This window comes from Citrus sinensis, chromosome 2 (genome assembly GCF_022201045.2).
Source record: "Citrus sinensis cultivar Valencia sweet orange chromosome 2, DVS_A1.0, whole genome shotgun sequence".
Classification (NCBI taxonomy): Eukaryota; Viridiplantae; Streptophyta; class Magnoliopsida; order Sapindales; family Rutaceae; genus Citrus; species Citrus sinensis.
In genome coordinates, this window is record NC_068557.1 from 5,126,330 (window position 1) to 5,152,116 (window position 25,787).

General features: G+C 37.3%; 6 protein-coding genes across 6 annotated transcripts; 2 read left to right on the plus strand and 4 right to left on the minus strand.

The window, feature by feature from the left end:
* Positions 1-3,490: 3,490 nt before the first annotated feature.
* Positions 3,491-4,642, minus strand: LOC127900411 (uncharacterized). Its single transcript, XM_052435415.1, has 2 exons — positions 4,222-4,642; positions 3,491-4,146 (listed from the first exon to the last, which is right to left on the minus strand). The coding sequence occupies exons 1-2, from the start codon at positions 4,639-4,641 to the stop codon at positions 3,799-3,801; spliced, it is 768 nt and encodes a 255-aa protein (XP_052291375.1). The 5' UTR covers position 4,642; the 3' UTR covers positions 3,491-3,798.
* A 30-nt stretch (positions 4,643-4,672) lies between these two features.
* LOC127900250 (uncharacterized) lies at positions 4,673-5,744 on the minus strand. The gene is made up of 2 exons (XM_052434849.1): positions 4,967-5,744; positions 4,673-4,899 (listed from the first exon to the last, which is right to left on the minus strand). Exons 1-2 carry the CDS (start codon positions 5,742-5,744, stop codon positions 4,673-4,675), a joined length of 1,005 nt encoding a protein of 334 aa, XP_052290809.1.
* A 2,244-nt stretch (positions 5,745-7,988) lies between these two features.
* Positions 7,989-11,454, plus strand: LOC102614021 (cyclic nucleotide-gated ion channel 18). The gene is made up of 6 exons (XM_006470423.2): positions 7,989-8,522; positions 8,607-8,819; positions 8,919-9,229; positions 9,357-9,468; positions 10,332-10,568; positions 10,666-11,454. Exons 1-6 carry the CDS (start codon positions 7,989-7,991, stop codon positions 11,452-11,454), a joined length of 2,196 nt encoding a protein of 731 aa, XP_006470486.2.
* Positions 11,455-11,869: 415 nt separating this feature from the next.
* On the minus strand, positions 11,870-14,880 carry LOC102613714 (probable receptor-like protein kinase At5g18500). Its single transcript, XM_025095039.2, has 8 exons — positions 14,023-14,880; positions 13,852-13,893; positions 13,626-13,742; positions 13,426-13,539; positions 12,983-13,201; positions 12,790-12,905; positions 12,344-12,604; positions 11,870-12,212 (listed from the first exon to the last, which is right to left on the minus strand). The coding sequence occupies exons 1-8, from the start codon at positions 14,723-14,725 to the stop codon at positions 11,973-11,975; spliced, it is 1,812 nt and encodes a 603-aa protein (XP_024950807.2). The 5' UTR covers positions 14,726-14,880; the 3' UTR covers positions 11,870-11,972.
* Positions 14,881-17,061: 2,181 nt separating this feature from the next.
* On the plus strand, positions 17,062-19,957 carry LOC102626954 (protein DSS1 HOMOLOG ON CHROMOSOME V-like). The gene is made up of 3 exons (XM_015527669.3): positions 17,062-17,101; positions 17,220-17,330; positions 19,644-19,957. Exons 2-3 carry the CDS (start codon positions 17,240-17,242, stop codon positions 19,772-19,774), a joined length of 222 nt encoding a protein of 73 aa, XP_015383155.2. The 5' UTR covers positions 17,062-17,101; positions 17,220-17,239; the 3' UTR covers positions 19,775-19,957.
* A 1,322-nt stretch (positions 19,958-21,279) lies between these two features.
* LOC102626664 (UDP-glycosyltransferase 90A1-like) lies at positions 21,280-22,920 on the minus strand. The gene has a single exon (XM_006470297.4). The coding sequence runs from the start codon at positions 22,842-22,844 to the stop codon at positions 21,420-21,422; it is 1,425 nt and encodes a 474-aa protein (XP_006470360.2). The 5' UTR covers positions 22,845-22,920; the 3' UTR covers positions 21,280-21,419.
* Between the last annotated feature and the right edge of the window lie 2,867 nt (positions 22,921-25,787).

The window sequence follows — 25,787 nt, forward strand, 5'->3', positions numbered from 1 at the left end:
TAAAATTCTCCCAACAAATATTTAATACAACTGCACTCCCAAGCCTCATTGAATCGTTTTTTCTTTTATAGCATTGTAAAGAATCCTTTCGTCTTTGTAAAAATATTAATAATATTGTAAAAAAATTAGTCTGCTATCGAATTTTTTAGTGTAATAAGGACATTGATTGTTTTAAATTTTAAAACAAATGTCTTCAGTTACTTACTGCGATTTCAATCTCTTTTGTAATATTTTGTATCATATTCAATTACTACCTAAAATTTGGAGAGAAAAAGAGCAAGAAAAAAAGGGAAGATCTCGAAAAGAATCTTAATCAATGATGATGCAAAAGATGTGGCCACCATCATTGCCATTAGTGATAAAAAAATAAAAAATAAAGAATTGAATTTTGATCACATCACGAAATAAATAAATAGTTATAAGTTATTTGGTGATGCCATGAAGATCAACGCAGCCCTCAGAATCTGGGTATTATTTACATATTCTGTGTTTTCAGATCGTAGGCCAGCCAGCTCAATATGTATTAATGAATGCTCCTAGATTTCTAGTTAAATAAATTAAATATACAGTTACAGGTATTTATTAAAAAGTAAATTCGAATAAAATAAGGAATCCTATGCATAAGGGGATCTATTAATTGCCTCAAATTAAGCATTAAAGATTCGGATTTACAATTTTCTATAATTATTCCATATTCTAGCGGTGAGATGTGAACATTAAAATTCCTCATTTTACTGGCGAAAAAACATCTGGCGGATTGATCAGGTGCCCAAGAATTCAACTTTCCCATTAATTGAAAAAAAATAAAATTCAATCGAAAATGATTCAGCGTTGGTTTCTTTACGTACGTAATCCATACCTATGCATTCAGCCGACTAAAAAAAAATAAAGAATAATTTTTTTTTTTTTAAAAGACGATTCTTGAAATGTAAAGAATATTTTCAAAAACTCCTTTGAATTCTCTAGGTTTCTTTTTAATAGTATTTAAAAAAAATAAGTTGGAAAAGTGTAAAGAAATTAATAATTAAATAATAAAGTAGACAATCCAACATAGAAAATTCTTAAAATTATATAAGAGAAGTAATTTTAAATTGTCTCGTGTCACAAACTCAAGAAGATCATTTTCACACTAGTTAGCTTCTGCCTTGTAGCGTAGTGGCATGACAATGGGCCGGGCCTGACAAGCCCAGGCCTAGTTTGGTTGGTTTGGTGAAGCCAGGATGGGCTTTGTCCGAGGTCGAATGATTTTAATTTTTCTATAAATTTGGGTGTGGGTTAAAGTTAATTAACCCTTCAATCTATTATTAGCTCGCTTAAGGTTATCAAATAATTGTTATTTTATCAATTTAATATTAATTAAATTAATTATTTAAATAAATTAATAAAATAACTTATTTTATTTAATTAATTTGAAAAATAGAAAAATAAATTTAATTTTAATGCTCTCATCTCTCAACCAAACTGTAAGATTTTTTTTTTAAAAAAAAATAAATAAGGGTTGCTCTATAGACATTTAGATCAAAATACATTCAACTCATTATAATATACAACTAAATCCAGACATTCAATTGAGTATAAAATATTGTAATGAGACCTAACTCTCATCTGTCAAGCAAACTGTAAGAAATTTTAAGAAATTTTAAAAAAAAAATAAACAAAATAAATATACATTCTAACTCTTCACAACATGCAACTAAATTACGACATTCAGTTGAGTTAATTAGTGCCTCCTCACCTTTTTCAAAATGGTGTCTCTTTACATGTACAAGAGTTTTAATTAATTAATTAATTAATTTTTTTTTGCTATATTTCAATTTTGAATGTCATGACAAATCCGACATGTATTAAATTCAACTTCAAGTCTGAACATACGTATTAATTGGATGCTATTTATGTTGATGCCGAAAAACGACCTCAACAGCTGAATTTGTTTCTTTAGGGGAATTACAGCACGAATCCAAGCTCAAACGCCAATATGACCGCAATTTTCCGTACCTGTCAACCAGAAAACACGGTTAGGATACGCCGGTGGGTTTCCGGCGCAGACCCTCCGATGCTTAAGTCAGAAATTGTGTATAAAGAGATAAAAATGAGAGGGAAGAATTGTGAATGGGTTCAAAAGAAAGGAATTTTCCGATCAAAGAACTCAAAATCTGGTAAGCTCTGTTAAGGCTCTTAGATAGGTCACTTCTAGAGTTTTTTGGTTGATTTTTGCTAACCCCCACCTCAGTTGCCATTTTCAGCTTAAATAGGCCCCTGGTCATGGGTGGTTACCACCTTTAACTTCTGTCCACTTTCTTCAGCAGTTGCACGTGGTCATCGGTTGGAGATAGTTTAAATAGATCGTGGCACACAACTTTCCTAGAAATTAGGCCACGTTATCTTAACCAATAGCTTTCTATGTCAAGCTAATTCTCTGGTCGGGCAAATAAATTTCGAGGTCGGACCGGTGAATTTCCTGGTCGCTCATATAGGTCTAAGGTTGTATTCTTAAATCAGGTTATTCACATAAATCTCAGGCCGTACTTGTGAACCAGGTCGCCAACATAGGCTCCAGGTTGTACTTACGTGGTCAGCTCGACAACAACAATGAGTTCTAAGTAAATTAGGGTCGACTATACTTCTGAAGTTTTTTTAGAAAAATCTAACCTGAACACCAGTCCCCTAGTTTTCGATATCGGAAAGTCATTACCGGTATTGGAAACTAATCAGTGAAAATAGAAAAAATTGTGTAAACCAAAGTATAGTCGACACTTGTGCTTTGTGAGCTTTACGTTTGCGGTCTACAATTGTGCTTTGTGAGCTCTACCTTTGAAGTCGACACTTGTTGCTTTGAAAGTTCTACGTTTGATGTTGTTTATTAAGGTCGACATTTTAGTTTCGTAAAGCCTACGGTTGAGGTCGACATTTTAGTTTTGAAAAGCCCACGGTTAAGGTCGACCCTTGTTGCTTTGTGAGCTCTACGTTTGAGGTTGTTTATTAAGGTCGACATTTTAGTTTCGTAAAGCCTACGGTTGAGGTCGACATTTTAGTTTTGAAAAGCCCACGGTTAAGGTCGACCCTTGTTGCTTTGTGAGCTCTACGTTTGAGGTTGTTTATTAAGGTCGACATTTTAGTTTCGTAAAACCCTACGGTTGAGGTTGACATTTTAGTTTTGAAAAGCCCACGGTTGAGGTCGACACTTGCTTTGTGAGCTCTACCTTTGAAGTCGACACTTGTTGCTTTGAAAGTTCTACGTTTGAGGTTGTTTATTAAGGCCGACAGTTTAGTTTTGTGAGGTCTACGATTGAGGTTGACACTTCAGATTTGTACGGCCTATGGTTGAGGTCGACATTTTAGCTTGGTAAGATCTATGCGCGAGGTTGACACTTCGTAAGAATCTATAGCGAGGTCAGCTTCGAGCTTCCTAAGGTCAACTTTCCAGCTTAGTTACAATCGGCAGTAGCCTAAACATCTTCAGACTTGTCGCGGTCGGCATTAGCTTTATTAAAAATAAGCGTGCAAGCTATGTAATAATTATCTGAAGTACAAACACAAAATGAAAGCGCAACAAGAGTTATACGTTCGTAAAACTACCAAAAGGCAAGCCTTATAGCAACTTTTCAAATCTACTTAGAAAGCACTCTCCTCGTCTTCAGCAACTCTGCTTGTTAAAGATGCCTCACCCTCAACTCTAATCTCATCACCCTGAAGAACTCGATTAGCTTCTTGATCCGTACCCAATGACTTCCTCTTAGCCTTTTCTTTGCTCACATAAGCGGTCAACATCCATTGAAAGTCCATGTCTGGGTGTTTCTCTTAGAACAATTCGATGCATGTCTGAATGACATCCGCCTTCAATTGCCTTTTCTCTAGTCGAATGCGTTGATCAACATCAGACTTAACTTTTTCCAACTCATAGCTAAGATCGGCAATCTTGGAGTCTTTGCTCACATTAGATTTCTTTTCGGCTACCAAGTCTTCTGCCAAGCAAGTATTTTCATCGTTGCGAGTATTGAGGTCACGCTTGAGCCGATCTCGTTCGCTTGCTGTTTTTTCGTTCGTGAGGTTGGCTTTCATCAAAGCGCGCTCGAGTTCTTCTATTTTCGCATGGCCTTTCAATGACTTGGCAAACGTCTCGATATGCGCGGCCATGATCAAGGATTGCTGGAAAAGAAAGCATGACAATTAGGATGGAAAGTATAAACATCACAGAAATAAAGGTTGTGAATTAATACCCACCTCAACTTGGTTTCGAGCAAGCGCTTCAAGAGCATGAGTAGCTGACAAATGGGAAAAATTCTCGAGGGTATCCTGGCTCACAAAACGAGCAGCTAAGTTCACCATGGGTAGTAAGTCCTCCGCTCTTCCTCGCTTTGACTCTATGATGTCACTGCTTTCAAGCAAGCTTCCTTTCGGACATATCGGGGAAGGGGTAGGTGGCAAAATGCGCAGGGGACGAGAATCACTAGCTCGGTCACTTTTGCTCTGAGGTAGCATGTTGCGAGCTGAAACCACGGGCTGTTTCTCTTTTTTCTCATCAACTTTGTTTTTTTGTGATGCCCGCCGTGGTTTCTTATTACGTGGTTCGCCTTCTTCGTCCGACATCTCCTCGATCAAGGCTTTTGCAATTTCTGCAGGGGTACGCTTAGCGGTAGACATGTTTCCTGCAACAATAGCAACCACACTAAAATTAGTGAATCTTTGGCGTATGACAACATGGGTAACCACTTAGTAAAATTTTACCTTTTGTTCTCTTTGTTTTCTTTTTCTTGCTGTAATGTGGTAGACTAGAAATGAGGTAAGTGCTCAACAATCTCTCGGATGTCAACAACAACTTCCAATCCTCCGCATTTAGCAATCCTTTCTCAACTCTAACACTCAGCTTGTCACCTATATCAACTTTCTTCTTCCAAGTCACTGCAGTAAAAACATGCGTTAGATTGTATCCTTATTTCGACCTCAACCTGAACAAAACTTGTATTACCTGGTCTACTAAAATGAGTGGGAACTTTAAACCAACCCTTGGTCAGCTCTACATCCCTACCCCAATTTCCACCTACCACGAAATACTTGTTTTTCCAACCTCTACATGAACCTGGAAAGTCAAGTACTATTCTTCTACTCTTTGTTTTTGACATAAAATAGTACCATCCTTTGTGGTTGATCCCATACTCATTACAAAAATATAAGTGAGTAAACTCCTTGAAACAAGGCTCGGTTTTATTCTGCTCAGCCCATACAACATACATACCACCTAAAACCCTCCAGCCATTCGGGTCAAGTTGACCTGGACTCAAACCCACTCTCACCAACATTCGAGCAAAGTAAGGTTGAATGGGCAACCTGAAACCAAGATCAAACATTTCCAGATAAATCGTAGTCTCTCCATTACTCAATTTGCTTGCCACCTCATCTTCGCCCAATAACCTAAGTGTAATATCGTCTGGGATCAAATATTCTTTCCTCAACTCTTCAATCTCTGTCTCTGTTGTATCAAAGTTTAGCCTGTTCACGCCGTATTCTTCATGCTCATCTCCCTCATCTTCAAATTGTGCACAACTCGATTCCTTATTCACCTCATTTCCGCAGCTTGTATTCTTAGACTCATTTTCGGCCGTATTACAATTTAATTCTACATTATCTTCCCTGACTTTTCCATTATCATCTATACCCGATGCAATATCACTGAGCCCATCCAACAACTCCTTATTCGCATTTTGCGAGTAGCTACAAAGTGACCCATCTTTGCTCCTTAATTCCATTCCTGCCTAATATTACATTTAACAAAACTTCATTCCCAGTCAATACTAACACCCATTAAATCAACAGTTTTTCATTACCAGCACCACATCCAACACAAAACAACACATAGCCAATCCTAAATGCCCAGCAAAACTCACATTTAATATACACATGAATACAACAAGCAGATGTGTCTGGGATGAGATAACTCACCGGATCTCCTTCAACCCGAATGAATTCGAGTTTTGCTGAAGGTCAACAGCAGTAACATCATTCAGCATTCTATTAGTTCTGCATCAGTAGTAAACGGCAACATGAGCTCGATTTTGACAACACAACCCCCAAAAAAATAAATAAATAAATAAATAAATATACATTCTAACTCTTCACAACATGCAACTAAATTACGACATTCAGTTGAGTTAATTAGTGCCTCCTCACCTTTTTCAAAATGGTGTCTCTTTACATGTACGAGAGTTTTAATTAATTAATTAATTTTTTTTTTGGGTATATTTCAATTTTGAATGTCATGACAAATCCGACATGTATTAAATTCAACTTCAAGTCTGAACATACGTATTAATTGGATGCTATTTATATTGTAATCTCGATATAATATTTAAAAAATTTCAAGAGTGTACTAACATTAATTTAACAAGTGAAGAGAAAACTAATAAACCGGGGTATTTACTCATCTACTTATTCTCAGAAAGAGTAAGTTAATTTGTGTTGATAATTAACTCATCTTCAGTTTTCATTTTTCGTCACAAGTAGGATGTGATATGTATAATCGCCATTTCAATCTATATATATCTTGATCCACCAGAGTGGTACACGTTTAAAAACTTGAGTGGCATACGCAATTCGGGAACGAAAGAGAGAGACTTGCATGAAAATGATGTTATTACGAACGGTTTCATTTCTTTGGAAGGACAACGCAACCCCAATAATTTCAAGGTAGTCTTTCCGGCAACTGGCAAGAAGCTCGTTTGCCTTAAACTTTACCAACCAAACACTTAATGCTGAAGCTAACACTTGGTTTATTCAACTGCATCATCAATTTCTCTACGGAAAACAATGGCGATATTTCGGAATTTGACGAAATGGTTAAGGAATATATATGTGTGTGTGTGTGTGTGTGTACACACACACAATTATGTCCATATGAAAAATAATCAGATTACCCTAATCAAATGATATAATTATCTATGAAATGATCTATTTAACCATTTTTTAAATTTTAAGAGCTTTAGTGTCTGCTCTTTATGTTGGATTGAAAATAATGACCTCAACAAAGAAACGAGTGTCCATTAAGGGCATGCATTTAAGCCATCAAGAAGTTAACAAATGTGAATTAATAATTAATCTATTAACTGAACAAAATTATTGAATATTAGTTGATTCAACTAATAAAAAAGGAAAACAAATTATTGCGGTTTTCGAAAGGAGAAATGACTTTAAACTAAACCATTGTTAGTGGTACAAAATGTCAAATTCTTTAGTAACAATTACTGAATTACACAAGATCTGCATCTAGAATATTTTAGTGCTGCCGGTTTTTGTTCAAATTTTTTTTCTTTTTAGTAGAATAAATATTCTTTTAAATATTTCAACAGTCCATTTTTCCATCTTTATGTTATCTCTTATTTATATTATTATTACAAGCATTAGGATTTTTTTTTTAGTTTACGTCCATAATATCAAAATTTTAATATATTCTACATAACAATTTAAAAAATATATACAATAAAAATTTAAAACTAAGAGAAAATGAGGAAGTGGTGACTTCACCTTATTCTCGTTCCTTCTTCAAATAATAAAATAAGTCATTTATATCTCTTTTTCAAAAAGTGTAAATACTAACATAGCTGACGGAATAACGGATTCCTGCCATCCATACTTCTACTACATTATTTTATTTCAAGCAGAAAGCACGTGGAATGAAATCCCACCTTTATTCCAATTATGTCCTTTCTTTTCCCGCCCTTTATTAATTTACCAACTGCTATCCCACGTTCCGATTCCAACGCTCTCCCTCCAGTCTCCCGCGAAAATCTCCACTCTTTGTTAACTAACAAAAATTTTGCCACCTCTCTTTCTCTCTTCTCACCGCGCCATCATCATCATCACACAAAAGCACAAAAAGGAAAAACAAAATCTTGATAATTTGCTGTCTCTCTCTCTCTCTCTCTCTCTCTTTCTCTCTCTGTCTCAAAACCTCCTGGCGGCGGAATCCGGCTTGCCAGCGGGCTCCGCGATGGAAGATGAATAGAAAAATACTTCCAGTTCTGTCCTCGGCCGCCGCCTCCACCGCCACCGCGACAGCCAATGTCGCCTCCTCTGCTTCATCCCTCTTCCGCCCGTTCAGCAACCATAACCGGCCTTTACTCTCATCGTCCACAACTTCAGAGGTACCCACCGCGCAAATCCTCTGCTGGCGCTTCCAAATCCTGGACCCGGATTCGGAAGCCGTGTCCCACTGGAACTACGTCTTCCTTGCCACCTGCATCATCGCGCTCTTGCTCGATCCTCTCTACTTCTTTCTGCCCTCTGTCAACAGAGAAGAGGCATGCCTAGAGACGGATGGAAATACGGGCTTCTTGATCACCGTCTTTCGGACGGTGGCTGATCTTTTCTTTGTATTTAACATCTTTATGAAGTTTCGGACAGCTTTTGTGTCGCCCAGTTCTAGGAGTTTTGGGAGGGGAGAGTTAGTTATGGATGCAAGAGAGATTCGCAGTAGGTATTTCAAGACTGATTTTGTCATTGATCTCGCCGCCGCCCTTCCCCTGCCTCAGGTTCGTCCTTAATATTTTCAAAGTTAAAACTAAACTACTTAACACCGCAAACTGTAGGGACTAAAGGAGCATTTAACTTGGCAGTTTGTCGTATTTCTAATAATTCCTTCAATGAGGGATTCCAAGGCTGATTATAACAACTCCTCGTTGGCCCTGGTCATTCTGTTGCAATATATTCCCAGGCTATTTGTCATCTTTCCTTTGAACGGAAGAATCATCAAAACTACAGGGGTTGTTGCGAAGGCTGATTGGGCAGGAGCTGGGTACAATCTTGTTCTTTTCTTGCTTAGCAGTCACGTAAGAAACAGGGCGCCTCCACTGTTCATTCTCCTCCCAGTTTCTGAAACTCAATTGCCTTTTTTTTTCCATTTATTGTTGCTGTTATGTTTGCCTCAGGTTTTAGGAGCAACGTGGTACCTGGTGGCCGTAGGGCGGCAGTTCAGCTGCTGGAAAGATAGGTGTAATTGGGAGAACCGGCATCGAGCTTTGTGCCTTCCCTATTTCCTGGATTGCTCTACTTTAGAGGAGCCTGATCGGTTGAATTGGAGAAATGTCACCACCGTTATTGATGATTGCGATGCAGTTAGGGAAGCTGAGATTGACTTCAAGTTTGGAATATTTGCAGAATGTTTCACTGATGATGTTGCTGCGTCACATTTTTATAGGAAGATTTTATACTGTCTTTGGTGGGGTTTAAGAACTTTAAGGTCCGATTTTGTTATTGGTTTTGTTGATACTATATCATGGACTTTAATACGGAATCCTCCGTTAAAATGTTTCTGTTTATATCAGAGCTCATATTTTATATATTCACTTTATTCTTTCTTTCTGCAGTTCATATGCACAGGAATTAGATACAAGCATATATGTGGAGGAGAATCTACTTGCTATTTTCATATGTATCCTTGGTTCGGTCTTGTTTGCACTGTTGATTGGCAACATGCAGGTACCATGAACTGCCACCTTAAATATTACTAATTCTCTTTACTGCGTTGTTGTTGCCTACTTTGAATAACCATGCTCTGCAGTAGTATCAGAAGCAACCATATTTTGCCCGTAAATAACTTGGACGCTAAAAATTTATGCAAAAACCAAATGTATGTACAACCTGTTTGGACTTATGAAACTCCAAAGAATTGGAGTTACCACCTAATCCGTAGGTCGTATTGGAAACAGAAATGGAACACTTAAAAGACTGCAGATAAAAATGTATGATCTTCCTTTTTTTTTTTGGCTGTCGGATTTTGAGTATGCTTGAAATTTAGGTATAGGCGGGTTGCAAACATTAGCTATTAAGTAAAGTGCGCGTTTGCCAATCACTTTATCTGCCGTGTCTGTGCTTCAAAGTCTAGCTGAAGCACATTACTTCCGAGCATGCCCCTTCTCTTTTTCAGTTAAGTTATAGCATCATCGATCAATATGAAAAGGAATGTTTGCCTGAAATCTCATAGGGAGCATTATCTGTTGAGGGATTGGTTCACTACTAACTAGTTTGCAGGTGAAGTATCTAGGCGAGTAGGTTCATCTACACTTCATTAGGTGAGTGTTAGATTCTGGCTGGGAACAGCTGGTAAAGTTTTGGATTAAATAAATCTTATATCTACGGAAAATATTCAAATTGTTCTTCAAATTGTGTTAAATGATTGGAACTTCTTTGTGGCTGCTGTCTAATGAAATGATACTGCTGATTGCATAATTATATATTACTAGAGATGGATTCCAGGTCTTGCTGATAACAACTTGTAATACATTAACGTGCCAAGTTTATAAGCAATGGCAATATGATTTTTTCTTTTTCGCTTCTTGAAGACATATTTCCAGTCCATGTCTGTAAGAATTGAAGAATGGAGGATTAAGCGAAGGGATACAGAGGAGTGGATGAGGCACCGGCAATTACCTCCAGATTTGCAGGAACGTGTTCATCAGTTTGTTCAGTACAAATGGCTTGCTACAAGAGGAGTCAATGAAGAGTCTATTCTGCGCTCACTACCTGTGGACCTCCGTCGTGAAATTCAAAGGCATTTATGCATTGCCCTTGTTCGCCGTGTAGGTCTATCTTGCATTTATAACATTGGTTTAACGACATACTTTTCTTGTTTTGTTTCGTTGGTCAACAATCCAATTTAATTTGTTTGTTTTTCAGGTACCATTCTTCTCACAAATGGATGACCAGCTTCTTGATGCGATATGCCAGCGCCTGGTCTCATCATTGAGCATTAAAGGCACCTACATTGTTAGAGAGGGTGATCCAGTAAATGAGATGCTTTTCATAATCAGAGGGACACTGGAGAGCTCTACAACTAATGGAGGAAGGGACGGGTTCTTCAACTCCATCACCCTTCAACCGGGTGATTTCTGTGGTGAAGAGCTGCTAACATGGGCCTTAACACCCAACTCTACCCTCAACTTGCCCTCTTCAACTCGTACTGTCAGAGCTGTCACCGAAGTTGAAGCTTTTGCCCTTGAAGCTGAAGACCTTAAGTTTGTAGCACATCAATTCAAGCGACTTCACAGCAAGAAGCTCCAGCATGCCTTTAGGTACTATTCTCACCAATGGAGGACTTGGGCTTCTTGCTTCATACAATCTGCTTGGAGAAAGTTCAGAAAGAGGAAGATGGCAATGGATTTGAGTATAAAAGAGAGTGGCTACGGCTACGTGACAATTCCTGACAATGACAGCTACTATAGTTTCGACGCACCTGCTGGAAATTATGCAGATGGAAGTGCTCGAAAATCAGCATCCCGCAAACATAGCAGTTCTAAGAATCTTGGAGCCACAATTTTGGCTTCAAAATTTGCCAAAAATACTAGAAAAGTGGCTGGCCAGAAACCTCAACCGGTTGAAGAAATTAGTGCTTCTAGTAGCTTACAGATGCCCCCCTTGTTGAAACCATCTGATCCCGATTTCTATGTAGAAAATGAGCTTGTTTAGTTATTAGCACAAAAACTAATTGGAAGATGAATGAGTCGATGAAAAAGAAAAAGTAAAATAGTTAGGAAATTTTTTTATGTCATTTATGTAAATTTTTATAGATTACTGATGATCATATTTTCACTTCTCAGCATCAAACATTCACTCAAAAATTTTGCAGTTTTCTATTTACAAAATCTTTCATTGGTTTTATGAGAATTATTGGTAGAGAAGCAAAATTCATTTATGGTTTTGGGTGCTCATGCTCTTTGATTAAGCATACTTCATATGTTTATCTATAAATTCTGATTCTAAACTTCGTACTTCTTCTTTCTTGGAATGACTTAAGCTCCATGTTCTTGGTGATCTCAGGAGCCACTGATTCAATCGGCTTTTGACGTGAAGTTATTTACAAAAGTATATATGTCTCATGATCTTCTATTATTCAAAATGGTAACGACTACAACAAAGAAACCACTAAATCTCTGTCACAAAAAATTCCCAAAAACTTATATATAGTAATTAAAAATTTCTCTCTTTCACGGAGTTGAAGGCTGGGTGGTTGAAGTTTGAGTTGTGGAAGCCTTAGCTGTTGTCGATATGTCAAGTGCCTTCTGTAATGTAACAAAAACTTGCTCCATGGGTGGTCTTTGATGCGTAAGTGCTGTGCAGGATAGAGCCAGCTGAAGTGTAAGATCAAAAGCTTCTATTGAGTATTCCCTATCAAGTTTAGGATCAGCAAGTTCCAATGCACTGCCTGCTCTGGTAAGAACTTTTGCCTGGTTAACAGAAACATTGAAAATAAAAACATAAGCCGGAAATTGAAAACATAAATCCAAAACAAGAAATTAGAATGAGGCAACACGGTGTCCAAAACAAGAAATTAGAATGAGGCAACACGATGTCTGACCATTTTATTTAGATGCATTGGTTTCTTCAAGTTCATGTTAATGACCTTCTTCCCAGACAGAATTTGGAGAAGTACTATTCCAAAACTGTAGACATCGCCTGATGAATTTACTTTGCAGTTGCTTCGGTACTCAGGATCAAGATAACCAAAAGTTCCTCTTACTTCTGAGCTAGCATAGGTTTCACCAATGTCAATAACCTTAGACAATCCAAAATCTGAAAGCTTGGCCTCAAAGTTTGGACCCAGGAGAATGTTTGTTGGCTGCGAGAACCAACATTTAGCAATAATTAATCTTTTGCATTATTCCATTCTGGAAGAAGCCTGTGTTACTCGAATTCTCAAGTCTTGAAACTCAGTAATGTTATAATTGGTGGAAAGGAGAGTTCTGACCAGCATGAGAGATGACACAAACGGTATTGTTATGAATAGACTGAGGTAAAACAGACCTTGATATCACGATGAACAATGCAGCCTTCTGAGTAACTGTGGAGAAACCAAAGGCCACGAGCACTATCAATTGCAATCTCCAGCCTTTGGATCCAAGATAGGCACTTATCCTTGCCTGTTATGGCTCACTTTCGTCAGACTGGAAATAAATTAAACATGAAAAAGGAACTTTTAACAAATGGAAAGGACTACCAAAAAGCCACTCAGCGAGATTTCCATTGGGACACAGCTCATATATGAGGAAACATTCGTCTACTCTTAAACAATAACCCAGCAGAGCCACAAGGTTCGGGTGTCTGACGTGAGATGAGCTTGCAACTTCTCTGACGAAGGTCTCTACATTTCCCTCATTGGTAATATGTTTGATGGCAACGTGCTGATTGTTTGACAGTTTGCCTTTATACACTTTTCCTGATATAATATCAAAACAAGTGAACATAAAAACCAAGAAGCCATATAGTTGTGATAGGCCTACTAAGATTTTATTGTCATTTGTGGTGAAATGAAAACATCATATGACTTGAATATTCAGTTGTGAATATTAGGTTTGGATTGGCCGTTAAGTTAGTCGATACACGTTGATTCTTGAGACAAAAAGAAGGTTGCATCGTTCTTTAGCTTACTTAGATACCGACCTGTTATTCCTTCCCCAATGAGATTTAGTTCGTTTAGTTTCTCCGTTGCGTAATGCACCTCCCTGATTGTATATCTTGGACAACCAGGATCCTTCAGTCGAACACCTTTGAATGCTGCCAAGTGAAATAAGCAGAATCAGCAAGCATTGTTAGCTATTGGCTAATGCCTTGGTTGGTTACTGGAACTCTGCAAGGCTTACAAGTAATCTTAGCTGGAGGATTTGATTTATAGTATCTCTTCAGGCAAATGCAAGACGCAATGATTATTATTGCGACGACCCCAACAACTACAAGGCCTCCAATGAGAATCCAAATACCTGTTTCCATATAGAGTTCTTGACGGTTAAGAGAATAGAACATGCCATCAAATGAAAAGATCCATATTTGAGAACCAAGTGTTGATTACAGAAATGTTTATGTACTCACCAGTCTTATGTGTCATCTTCATTTCAGCCAGTGTTTGTTTCGCTGCAGACCATAGAGACTAGTTACAGATGTTCTCAACATTAAGTTTCAACGCAATGATCGTGTAAAAATCTTGCTGGAAATTGAATTTACTGAAATTCATGTGTTTTTAAGATCTGTCCAGCAACTTACTAATATAGATATCTTGTGCAGCAAGGCACGTGAAAACGTTTTGTGCATACTTCTCATCTCCAATTCTGCTACTTATCAATGATACCATCGCCGCAAATCTGCAGACTTCAGATTCAATATCTATTGACTCGGCTTTGGAGGATGCGAAATGCGGTCCTTTTATCTCTTCCCAACTCTGCACGCAGACGCCACATATTTGATCCCATTCTCCATCAGAACTCACAAATTTGCAATCTTCATTAAACTTAATCAGTTTATTTCCCAACATCTTAGAAACATCAGCAACAGAGTAGTTGGAACAAGCCCCAGCACCACTAGTTAATTTCTCAATCCCACAAGCGAAAGCATCTTCTTCCAATCTCTTCATTGAAGTCAAACAACTTCTCTGCTCGCTGGAATTCAGGTATATATTTCCTGTTTGATTCGCCCGCTGCCCCAATGCATAGAGGTACTTTTGAAAAGCTGAATCACAGCATTTGTTGGGCAGAAATCCTCCCCAATCTCCCCCTTCACAACTCGAATTATTTGACAACGATGAAAACTGAAAATGGAGGCTGCAGTCTACAGGTGAAGGCTGACAATGTGTTAACTCTGTTACAGCGGTGATGATGATGATGAAAATAAACATAAATGACAAATCCTGAGGATACATCTTATGCTTCCCCTCTTGAAATGTAGATTTTGCAATGTAGGGAACTACCATAGAACATATGCTGATAGCACTATCCTAACAACTTCTGTGGCAAGAAAGATTATAAATTTCAGAAACCTTGGTGTGATATGTGTGTTATTCAAAGAAATTCCATTGAAACTTTGAATAAAAAATTTCTTTCTGAGAACTCAGAAGAGAGGTCTCTGTTGCAGTAACAAGTTTTAGTGAACACATTAAGACAAGACTCCTGAGAAAATGAGGTAGTGAAAACTTTGTCTGTATTACGAATTTGGATGGTTTAATTTGTACGGACTCAAAAAAGAATTGCATAATCTTGGCAATTGCGTTTTTGATTAATTAATACAAAACTAAAACGAAAGGTTTGTATGCATTTGTTCTAATGGAATATATTGCTAGTAATATGTGCTGTATAATTATATTTCTTTTCTGATTAACAAAGATGTTTGTTTTTGCCGGCCTACGCAATTTCAACAATATGCCATATGCTTAACATTTTAATTTTTTTTTACCGAAGGTCGTTGCAGACAAATTGTTCCAAGGAACTTACTGTTTGTCAAAGAATATGCTAGCTTTATTCCAGAGAACGACAGCTCAAGTCACTCCACCTTATTCCTTATATGTCTATACTGAATTTACAATTGTGCATTAGATTATTAAAAGATGTCTTAACATTAGATATTAGAGTATTAGTGTTGCACTCGAGAGTCTGATTGAATGGTTTTCAAATAATTTTATTTAAAAATATTAATTTAAAAAGTCCATACTGTCTAATAAATATTCTCTTTAATTATTCTCTATTTTTCACTTGTTGGTATGTCAAATTTGTTTGAATTTTAAGTTATATCAGACATAAATACTATTTTACGCTTGAAGAATTAGATTTTCAACAATTATTATAAGTAATGGCAACTCAACATGGGTGTTTTGAGTAATTTTCAATAATAAACAACTAATTGGGTAATTGGCTTAAACTATAAGAACTGAGCATTTACTTTACAAATTATTCATGCAAATCTTTGTTTCTACTTTTATATAATAGACATTTGTTAAACTTGACTATCTAAGAACTTGATTATGTGATTTTTTAACAACTTTATTTAGTTGGCTACTCGAATTCAAATACAGTGATTTGAAAAAGAATAGATTTGTGCTTTGCTACCTCCTTACTTTAAAAGTAAAAATAAAAATAACAAACATGATTTTTTATTAAAAAATAATGTGTTTCAAATTAAGATTTTCTTGGTTGAATGTACATGGCATAGAAAAGGCATGGAAAGAGAGAGAGAATGACGAGAGAAATTTTAGAATACACCAGAATAAGTACAATTAATTTAATTCATGAATAACATATATATTTAAATTTTATATAACCATCAATTACATAATAATTTTTTAAAATAAATACACATATTATCATAATATTATTTAATTGCGGTATAACCGACATAATATCTCAAGGTATTTTAGCATTTCTCGACAAAATAGAGCACAATAACAATTGATGATTTCACAATTTGACTTGTGGGCCAATCAAATGTCCCCGAAGCAATTGACCAAAAGTAAGTAATCAGGACCAAATGCAATCGTGATAAGCAGTAGATTATAGGCTTGCTAAATTAAGATGGCCATAATTTATTAATTTTACAATAAAATTTTAAAATTTTAAATACATTTCAAACTCAAAACACACTGATGGGTGTATAGAGCGTCGTCATTTTTTATTTCACTTCTTTAAAAGTGTAATTTTAATCGAGGGTAAGTTGTAAACAACTGACAAGGGTATTTATTAGCAGGATACTAAAGCGGTGCCAGTAAATCAATTCTAAAAATAGAGCAATCCTTTTACATCCTTTAATATCCTTATAACACCTCATTTTTCGTAATCTTAATTCTGTTACTACTAGAAATTACGTAAAGGATAAGTAAGAATTTAATTACACTAAAATGTTTTTACAAATCACGAACTCCTAGCTTTTTTTTTTAAGCCTTGTATATGATACATTTATTTTTGTTGATAAAATAAAATAAAAAATAATTTTGAAACAATGAAGAAATGAGTTGCCTAGCATAATAATTTTATTATAATTAATATATTCTAAGTGACTGTAAAACTTTATTGTAATTTTATAGTCTTTTGATCTATAATTTCATAAAGGAAGGAGATATAAAAATAAAAAGTGGTGTTTATAAAGAGTTTTAATGGGGTGTTAGAAGCTCTGCTCCCAGAAATAAACAGGTACTTTCTTAATGGGTACAGTTCAGAGCCCAAAACGCGGTCCGCTTTTGATTGGTCTCGATGGGCCAAGTTGGCCGCTTGACCCAGCAACGTAATGTATAAATTAAATGAAATCCGGTGAAATAAATTAAATGAACAACTACTCTGTTGCTCTCTGTCAACACTCAACTGCAAGTTTCTACCTCTCGAAATTGGATTTTTTTTTTTTGACTATTAGAAGTTTATTTGAATTTGATTAACGAAATAATTAAAGAGTAAGCAGCTAACAAAAAAAGTTTACTGTTTTAGGGTTTGTGAGCTTAAATATAATGGAGATTGAAACCAAGGCAGCAATCGGAGATCCGAAAATCGATTTATTCGAAGACGACGACGAGTTTGAAGAATTTCAGATCAATCAAGGTCTTTTTTTAATTATTATATTTGCTAAATAGATAATTGTGGTTATATTTATTTGTTATTTCAATCTTTATTCGGTGTTAATTAACATTCTGTTATTTTATTTCGCTTTCAGTTCTCTACAAAAATATATAGAAAGAAAGGCTAAAGTACTCGTTTTCTTTTTTTGAATTTCAATTTATTATTTATTTGTTTATTTAATTTCTTTTATGGCTAATTGCTGGGATGCCTTTTGTAGATTGCAATGTAGAACTTGAAATGCATTAGGGGAATGTTAATTAAAGACATGACTGATACTCAATTTTAGAAAATAAAAAGATGCTTTTGAGAAATATAAAAGCTGGAAGGATGAATGATTTGGTAGACATAGGAGAACTTTGCGGATCCTTGAGATAGTTTATGTGGGCAATCTCTAGCGTAAAGCTTCGTTTCGCATTTTTGTCTAACAACTACGGCTTTTGTTCTAAACAGTTTGATAAATACTAGCAGCCATGTAGTTTGGAAGTTAAGAGTCTATGCCACAGTATGTTAATGAAAACCTTTATTACCTTTACTGGGATTGTCTGAATTATAATCTACAAGTCATAGTTATTTAACATTATAAATTTTTATTTCACAGGTAGAGCTTCCATTTCATAGCAGTACCACAATAGTAAAAGGAGCCATATAGGATGGTTTATATTGTACTATAAAAAAGCTTTTACATTAGATGTGTTCTTACAAATTGGTCTTCAAATGATACTTGAATTCTATCTGAAGTTTATTGTTGGTACATGGTTTTGGTTTGGATTGAGTACGGTCAAACAATAAATTTGCAAGACTATAGTTTGAAGTATAATGTGATGTTATAATTATTTCCTTTTTGCTCTTTGAAGAGGAATAAAAAGAATATAAGAAAATTTTTAGAACTTTGGAGAGTTTTCTCTTGGTTGGGTTTCCCTTATATTTGGATATAAATGTTAAATTGTTTGTTGTTCACTAACTAAAACGTCTTAAAATCAATGTTTTTACATGCTTGTCCTTGTAAGCATTTCTGTCTTCTTGGTAGTGCTGACTGAAAGAAGAGATTTTGATAAATGAAGCAGTAGATAATGGTGGTGGGTTGGTGGTATTGGTACTAGTGATGGCTATGGAGGAGTGTTTGAGAACTGAGTTTGAATAAAGAGTGTTGATGAAGAGGGGATCTCACAGGAACGGAACTTAACGATTATTAAAACTTTACATTAAGATAGGAATCAAAACTTTTTACTTTTTTGATTTAGTCATCTATATTTTGTTGTTAGAAAAATCAAGTCGAGAAAGCAAATCATATAGAACATTTTAACGACTCTCAAGCGAATCTTTTCCAGAAAGAAATCGGGCCTTGTTAATTCAACTAAGATTAATTTCCTAAACCTTGATGGTTGAGGACTTGCCGCTGCCTTATTTGTTTCTGTCTTTTTGGAACTATTACCACATCTTCAGAACTATTTGATGCCTATTCCCTTTGCCTTTTTCTTTCCTTCAACTTTTATGTGATAAAGCAATATAATACTTAGCTGTAACAATTAGCTTTGTCTAAACTAGCTCTGACTGACGATAAGAGGCACTTTCTGAAACCCAGTGAAGAAGTTGTGTCTGAGCTGTTGGAAATTCCTTGTTAAATTAATAAAAATCCTTCAATAGTTATGTGATAAAGCAATATAATACTTAGATGTAACAATTAGCTTTGTCTAAACTAGTGCTGACTGACGATAAGAGGCACTTTCTGAAACCCAGTTAAGAAGTTGTGTCTGAGCCGTCGGAAATGCTTTGGTAAATTAATAGAAAACAAGCTTGGCAGGCAAATTTGGAATGAGACATTGGAGTACCATGTTCTAATTTTGCAGTGTGAACCCAGAAGACTGAAAGTTCTTGTTGATTAGCATGTAGTAGCATAAGAGACAGTGCAGCTTTACAGCTTCTGAATCTTTTATTTGTTATTTCATAAGTTACAAGCAGTGTTTGTATCCTAAAATGGTGAAAGTTTTGAAATAGGTTAGCTGATGGTATAAGATGCAGCATCACTGCTTGCGTTACCTTTATACTTTTGAGTGTCATTTTGCAAGGATGATAAAGCATTGTCGTAATAGTTACTATGTGTTACTGCTGTCATATGTTGTACTTTGTACTATAAATTCCTTTAGAGTTTTTACGTACTGTGTTTATGTCGAACTGTCTAAATATAATGTTGAAAATTTTGAATGCCCATCTGTGACCATTTGTGTTGCATTTATATTATAATTGTTGGTACATCATATTTTTCTTTAAATTTATTGTGAATTGATTTATTAACAGAATGGGATGAAAAGGAAGAAGGAAAAGAGATAGCGCAGCAATGGGAAGATGATTGGGATGATGATGATGTCAATGATGACTTTTCCCTGCAGCTGAGAAGAGAACTGGAAAACAATTCTGAGAAGAGCTAAGTGTATACTCCCTTGTTTTTCTTGTTACTGCACCTCATTTTGCTATTTGTTAGACAATCTCTGGATGGGATAATGTTGTATTGTTTCTCAGTTATCGTTGAAAATTCTTGGTGAAATCAGATTACCTTTTCTGGGACCTAAGGATACTGCATTTAAATCTGAATTTGCCACTTGAAGTTTAAATGCTGTTGTCTTTTCCTTGCATGTTTAGACAATTTGATTACACGCAACAGCTGTGGCTCAAGATGACACGCTGCTTCCTTCAACTACTACTAAATAATAACCCACTTATGTGGAAGCTGCTACCAAGTGTCAGGTTTAATTTATAGATTCAGGGTGCTTTTGGAATTGAGGAAGCTACAACACTAAAGTATTTGGTAAACACTAACTGCTGTAACTTAGAAACTATGTTAATATGATTTTTTTTTTATAATAAAAAATTTATTATATTTTTAATAATTTTATCAAAATTATTATTTAAAATTTATATTTATTATATATTATTAATTTTTGTTTTATATTTATAATTTTTTTTTTGAAGCAGCTACAGTACCTCAATTCCAAACAAGATCTCATTCTCTCATATTTAGTCCGAGGTCGAGCACAACAATGAATGAAATTAGGGTTATGGATGTGCCGACGTTTGACATCTTTAATGTTTTAATATATGTTGATGTTTCATAAGGAAATTAATTTGAACCGATTTTCTCTATAATCCTGCGGCGGGAAGATAATCCAATCAACCTGACTCACTGTACAGTTTGGTTCGGTTAGGTTCCATACTATTTCGTAATCTCGTGCAATTGACTTGTGCCCACTTTTGATACCACTATGCTTCAACTTTGTTCACTAATTGGTGGGGAAAACGGGGAGGTGCAACGGCTGGAGAACAAAAACCAAAAGAAAACAACGATCAATGATTTTAAGAAAAGGAGAGCTCCATCATCTCCTCCCAGGGTTCTCTGGATTTACAAATGTCAATCTCACAAGAAAATGGCAGCTTAATTCCTACCCAGCAAGCGACGCGGGTACAAAATGTCAATAACAAAGCGACACGAGTATAAAATGCGTCCGTTTTTCCCTGAGAGCTACCGGCCAGACCCGCCTTAGGTGGCGCGTCAAATCAATAAAAAGAATAAGCTTGATGGGTTCTACAACTGAGAGACTAGAAGTATTTTTATTGGATTATAATTATTTAATATTTATGTATATTTATTTTTGAAAAATTATTGATAGTTATTTTAATTTATAATACATATTTTGTATATGTAGTATGATTATAGGTTCCACAGCACTCATGCATCAAGTCGGTCCCACCTTGACTATTGTTGTATTCTTGTCAGGATTTTGTCAAATTATATTCTTGATGCTCAAGTTTGTCTTTAAATTCATTTTTCTTGCCTTTAAAATTTTACTTTCGAAAACTTTTCGGCTTCTTTTTGACCTTTGTTTCGGAGCCTAGCGGGTAACACATGTAATACACATTTTAGTGGAATTATTGTGACTGATAGAATTCAGTTAGATACTCAGATAATAGACGATCTGAAACATAGAGGACGAAATATGATAATCGTAACATGGAAAATAAGCAGCTAATTTAACAGTCCCTTTAGGCTCCTGCTAAGAGGCTCTTGCTGTTTGTCAATTATTCATGTTGCTCTAATTTGCAAGTCTCATCAAGGAGCATGTCCAAGCAACGCCAGGAAGAGCCTTTCCCCTCTTCCATGGCTTTCCTCGCAATCTCAGACAACGCCTTCACCTTAGTCCTGGCCTTCTCACCCTTCTCGCCTCCCATCAACTCCCTCACCGTCTTCTCTAACCCTTGCCATTTCACAAACCCTCTAACCGATCCGTCACAAGTCTCCACTCTTAACCCCACTTTGATCTCTTCAGTAACCATCCTTGCATTCAGCGGCTGCTCCGCCATCATAGGCCAAGCCAGAATCGGAACCCCCGCGCATATGCTCTCTAGCGTCGAATTCCATCCGCAATGGCTTAAAAACCCTTGTACACTCCCGTGCCACAAAATCTCATTCTGATCCACCCAGTCCCTCACCACAAGTCCCCTCCCTTTAACCCGCTCTTCAAACCCGTCTCCGAGCTCCGACTCTGCCTTCCTTATGACCCACAGGAAATTCACCTTTGATTGTTCTAATCCTGTTGCTATTTCCTTCAGTTGTTGAGCTGAGATCTCCGCTTGGGACCCGAATGCTACGTACATAACGGAGCTTCCTTCATCAAGCTTTCTGTCTAGCCACTTAATCCATGCTGGTTTCGACAGTTCGTTTTTCGGTTCTTCATTTTTCGGGGGTAACACGGCAAGACAAAGCGGCCCCACACACCAGGATTTAGGTTTACCTACGAGGTTGCAATGATCAGCAAAGAGAGGCTCAAGCTCATAAAAGCTGTTGACAATCATACCATAACTGTTTGAAGTCGAGACAATTTGGTCAATAAATAACTCAAAGTGAGGACCCTTTGGCTCAGGGTCCGTGATTGGGGGATCAAAATCTTTTTTTGTGATCTTAATCCATGGAAACTCAGGCAGAGTTAGTAACTCATCATCTGACTGAACACCCGACAGCAACCGGTTTTGCCCGACACTTCTTGACACAGACATAGCATAATTGTTCATCCCATAGAACACAAACCTCGGAAAGCCGAACTTATTAGCGGAGTCTAAAGTCCACCAGAGAAAGCCATCAGAGACCATGAAGCTGACACGCGGAAGGGACTCGAGTGCACGTTCGAAGTGTGGCTGCATGAGCTTGGTGGCTCTGGTGAAGGGAACATAGAGTGACATGGAGGGAAGTTTATCCGTGCTCTCGACGCCAGCGGGAATTTCAGGGACGTTTTCGGGATATGGGATGTCGATGATGCAGCAGGCAGCAGTGCTACTGTTGGACAGAAACTTGGAGGTGAATGGGCGGTTGGCCGGAGTGGTGAAGACGGTGACGGTGACACGTGGACGACGGAGAAGGAGTTGAGCTAGGTTGAGGATTGGTATAATGTGACCTTTGGACATGAAAGGGAATAAAACCACATGATGATCAGAAGAAATTGAACCCATGCCGGCTGAAGTTGTGTTTGTCTTTCTTGTTTCTGGGGTTTAAATTTGTTGAAGTGTGCTGATCTTTTATACTCGGAGAAATTTTATAATTCATTAAACGTATTATAATCAGTCATACAATAGTTATATAACATTATTATAAATATACATTTATTTTTAAAAAATTATCATACGATACAAAAAATAGTTATACGAAATTAATTAGACTAGATGAATAATCAATTCACGCAAATTCATTTGAAGTGCATTAATTGAGAATCGGTCGACAAATTAATGGGCGTGCACGATGAGGTCAATGTGATGTATTGCTGTTTTGCTGACAATGACGTCTTGTGGAGGAGAGAGAATAGATATAGAGTGCTTATCAAATCGGGGTTAATTCAGAATTAAAATTTGGTATGTATTTTAGGTGATGTTTGGTTGAAAGGAATAAATGGAGAAGAAAAAAGTAAATTAAATTTTATTTTATTATTTAGTTGTATAAAATATATAAAATTTTAATTTTATTAAAATTTAATATCTATTATCATGTAGAATTTGAATTCTTCACTTTTTGGTCTTATGTTGGAGTGAAGAATTTAAATTCTACATGATATAAACTTTCTTAAAAAGGCATGCATGGAAAGCTCCGAAATACTCGGACGTGGAGGAAACCCTATTTTCGGAGGAACTTTTCCCCCGCCGCTGAGGGAGGCTAAAACGATTAAAAAAGCAAGGTTTCGCGATAATGATCAGGATGGTGCCCACACTGCACAAGTCTCGTATAAAGAAACCCTAGTGAATGCGACGCAAGCGATGGAGCAAGGAGTTGAAGGAGGAAGTGAGGACTGGGATTTTGAGGATGGGGACGTTATTGAAACTAATGAGGGATCCATGCCAACCATCAAGTTTTCGGCTAGGGTTCATGCGAAGTTGAGTGAACCTTGGAAGAACTCAGTTATAGTGAAGCTGCTTGGACGCACGATTGGCTATAGAGCCCTTTGTACCAGACTGAATGTCATGTGGAAATCAGCCATGGGTTTCTCGGTGGTCGACTTGGAGAACAATTATTATTTGGTTAGGTTTCGCTCGGTAGGAGATGCTATGGACGCTTTAACCAAGGGGCCGTGGCTTATCATGGGTCACTATTTAACGGTGCAGCCATGGACGCCTTCTTTTGACTTCACCAACACAGCTCTGGACCAAGTTACGGTCTGGATCCGCCTCCCTGGTCTGGCTGTTCATCTCTATGATTGGAAAATTCTTCAGAGGTTGGGTCAGTTAGTGGGCACTGTTATTAAAATTGACTCGAACACAACCTCCTCAACTCGTGGAAGATTTGCCCGTCTAGCGGTGAGTATCTCTTTAACTAATCCGCTGGTGTCGCAATTTGAGTTGGATGGGCGGGTCCAAAAGGTGGAATACGAGGGTTTGCCAGTAATATGCTACAAGTGTGGACGGTATGGGCATAGCGCTCATAACTGCAACGAGGCTGGGAACTCAACATGCCCTAATGATGCTGACCACCCCCCACAAGCTAAGCCGGGAAACGAGTTTTCTGGTCAACAGGAGGCTGGTAGTAAAGACGACAGAAATGAGGAGCCTTTTGGTCCCTGGATGATCGCCACCAAGAGAGGGAGGAAGCCGTACAGTGGTAAGGAGATCACTGGTGGCTCAAATCGTAATCGGGAGTTTGCTGGAACTGGTATCTCAAGGTTTCAAATTTTAGATCAAGTTTCGGATGAAGATGAAAACCGTGGGCGTGCAGCTTGCACAGATCTCCCGTCCACCTCACGACAGCCGTTCATACCCGCCCCAAACCCCATCTTTACCTCCAACACATGAAACTCAGTGAAGACCTTGGCTCGCCGCAAGCCGCATAATAAGGCTGTAGCAGCAAAACCTCAGAGCGGAACTCCAAAGGCACTAGCAACCTCCACCGTTAGCCCTTTCCAGCCTAGTGCATTTAATACCAGAGAGGAGGTTATAACTCCCTTACCCCATGCAAACCAAAATCCAAAACTAAACACTTTCCCCCAGCCAGCCTATAACAACCAAACCGTAATCCCCATCGAAACTACTCTAGACCCCACTAAACATACCGTGGTCTTTTGCTCCTCCTAAACTCTTCCTAACGGGGTTAGTAGGGAAGTGGCCATGGGTCACATAGAGAGGCATGGACCAGACCCACAACACTTAGCCGACCCTCCAGATGATCATAACCTACCTGCAGTACCTATGGTTGATGATGATGGGGAAGGGATGGCTGTTGGTGAAGACTCGATGGTTCAAGAAATGCCTTTGGCGTTGATAGAGGATGCCACTGGACAGCAGTAGCAGGCTTCTGTCCTCTCTCTGTAGCTTTTTATGTCAATAAGCATTATGTTCTGGAATGTCCAAGGGGCAGCCTCCGGGGAGTTCAAGCGTTCGTTTCGAACATTAGTTAAAAACTATAATCCTTCGATGGTGATCTTAATCGAGCCTCGTATTAGTGGGGTTAAAGTTGATGATTTTATAAAGAAGAGTGGTTTTGCTTGCTCGCACCGAGTGGAAGCTGAGGGATTTTCTGGAGGAATTTGGCTCCTTTGGAGAAGCTCTATTGAGGTGGAGGTTTCTATTAATCATAGGCAGTTTATTCACTTTAAAATTGTTAAGAACAAGGCCTTTATGTCGTGGGTAACAGCAGTATATGCCAGTCCGAATCCAGTGCTGCGCAGACAATTGTGGTGTTGTATGGAGAATATTGCGGCTTCAATTCAAGCCCCTTGGTTGATTGGAGGGGATTTCAACTCTATCCTATATGCTTCGGAAAAGCAGGGGGGAGTGGGTAGGAATTCAGGAGTCTGTAAGCTATTTCGGAAGTGGTATGATGGGCACCAACTTTTTGACTTAAACTTCAAAGGTCCAAGATTTACTTGGTCGCGTGGTTTACTTTTCAAACGGCTTGATCGAGCTTTATGTAAC

Coding starts and splice junctions, on each gene's coding strand:
- LOC127900250 (XM_052434849.1), bottom strand. CDS start 5,744: ATGGAATTAAGGAGCAAAGATGGGTCACTTTGTAGCTACTCGCAAAAT. Junction 4,900..4,966: donor CACTCATTTTAGTAGACCAG/GTAATACAAGTT, acceptor TTTTTACTGCAG/TGACTTGGAAGAAGAAAGTT.
- LOC102626664 (XM_006470297.4), bottom strand. CDS start 22,844: ATGGGTTCAATTTCTTCTGATCATCATGTGGTTTTATTCCCTTTCATG.
- LOC102613714 (XM_025095039.2), bottom strand. CDS start 14,725: ATGGTAGTTCCCTACATTGCAAAATCTACATTTCAAGAGGGGAAGCAT. Junction 13,894..14,022: donor TGCACAAGATATCTATATTA/GTAAGTTGCTGG, acceptor TATGGTCTGCAG/CGAAACAAACACTGGCTGAA. Junction 13,743..13,851: donor GAAGATGACACATAAGACTG/GTGAGTACATAA, acceptor ATATGGAAACAG/GTATTTGGATTCTCATTGGA.
- LOC102626954 (XM_015527669.3), top strand. CDS start 17,240: ATGGAGATTGAAACCAAGGCAGCAATCGGAGATCCGAAAATCGATTTA. Junction 17,331..19,643: donor AGAATTTCAGATCAATCAAG/GTCTTTTTTTAA, acceptor ATTTATTAACAG/AATGGGATGAAAAGGAAGAA.
- LOC127900411 (XM_052435415.1), bottom strand. CDS start 4,641: ATGTCTACCGCTAAGCGTACCCCTGCAGAAATTGCAAAAGCCTTGATC. Junction 4,147..4,221: donor TTGCTCGAAACCAAGTTGAG/GTGGGTATTAAT, acceptor TTTCTTTTCCAG/CAATCCTTGATCATGGCCGC.
- LOC102614021 (XM_006470423.2), top strand. CDS start 7,989: ATGAATAGAAAAATACTTCCAGTTCTGTCCTCGGCCGCCGCCTCCACC. Junction 8,523..8,606: donor CCGCCCTTCCCCTGCCTCAG/GTTCGTCCTTAA, acceptor TTAACTTGGCAG/TTTGTCGTATTTCTAATAAT. Junction 8,820..8,918: donor TTTTCTTGCTTAGCAGTCAC/GTAAGAAACAGG, acceptor TGTTTGCCTCAG/GTTTTAGGAGCAACGTGGTA.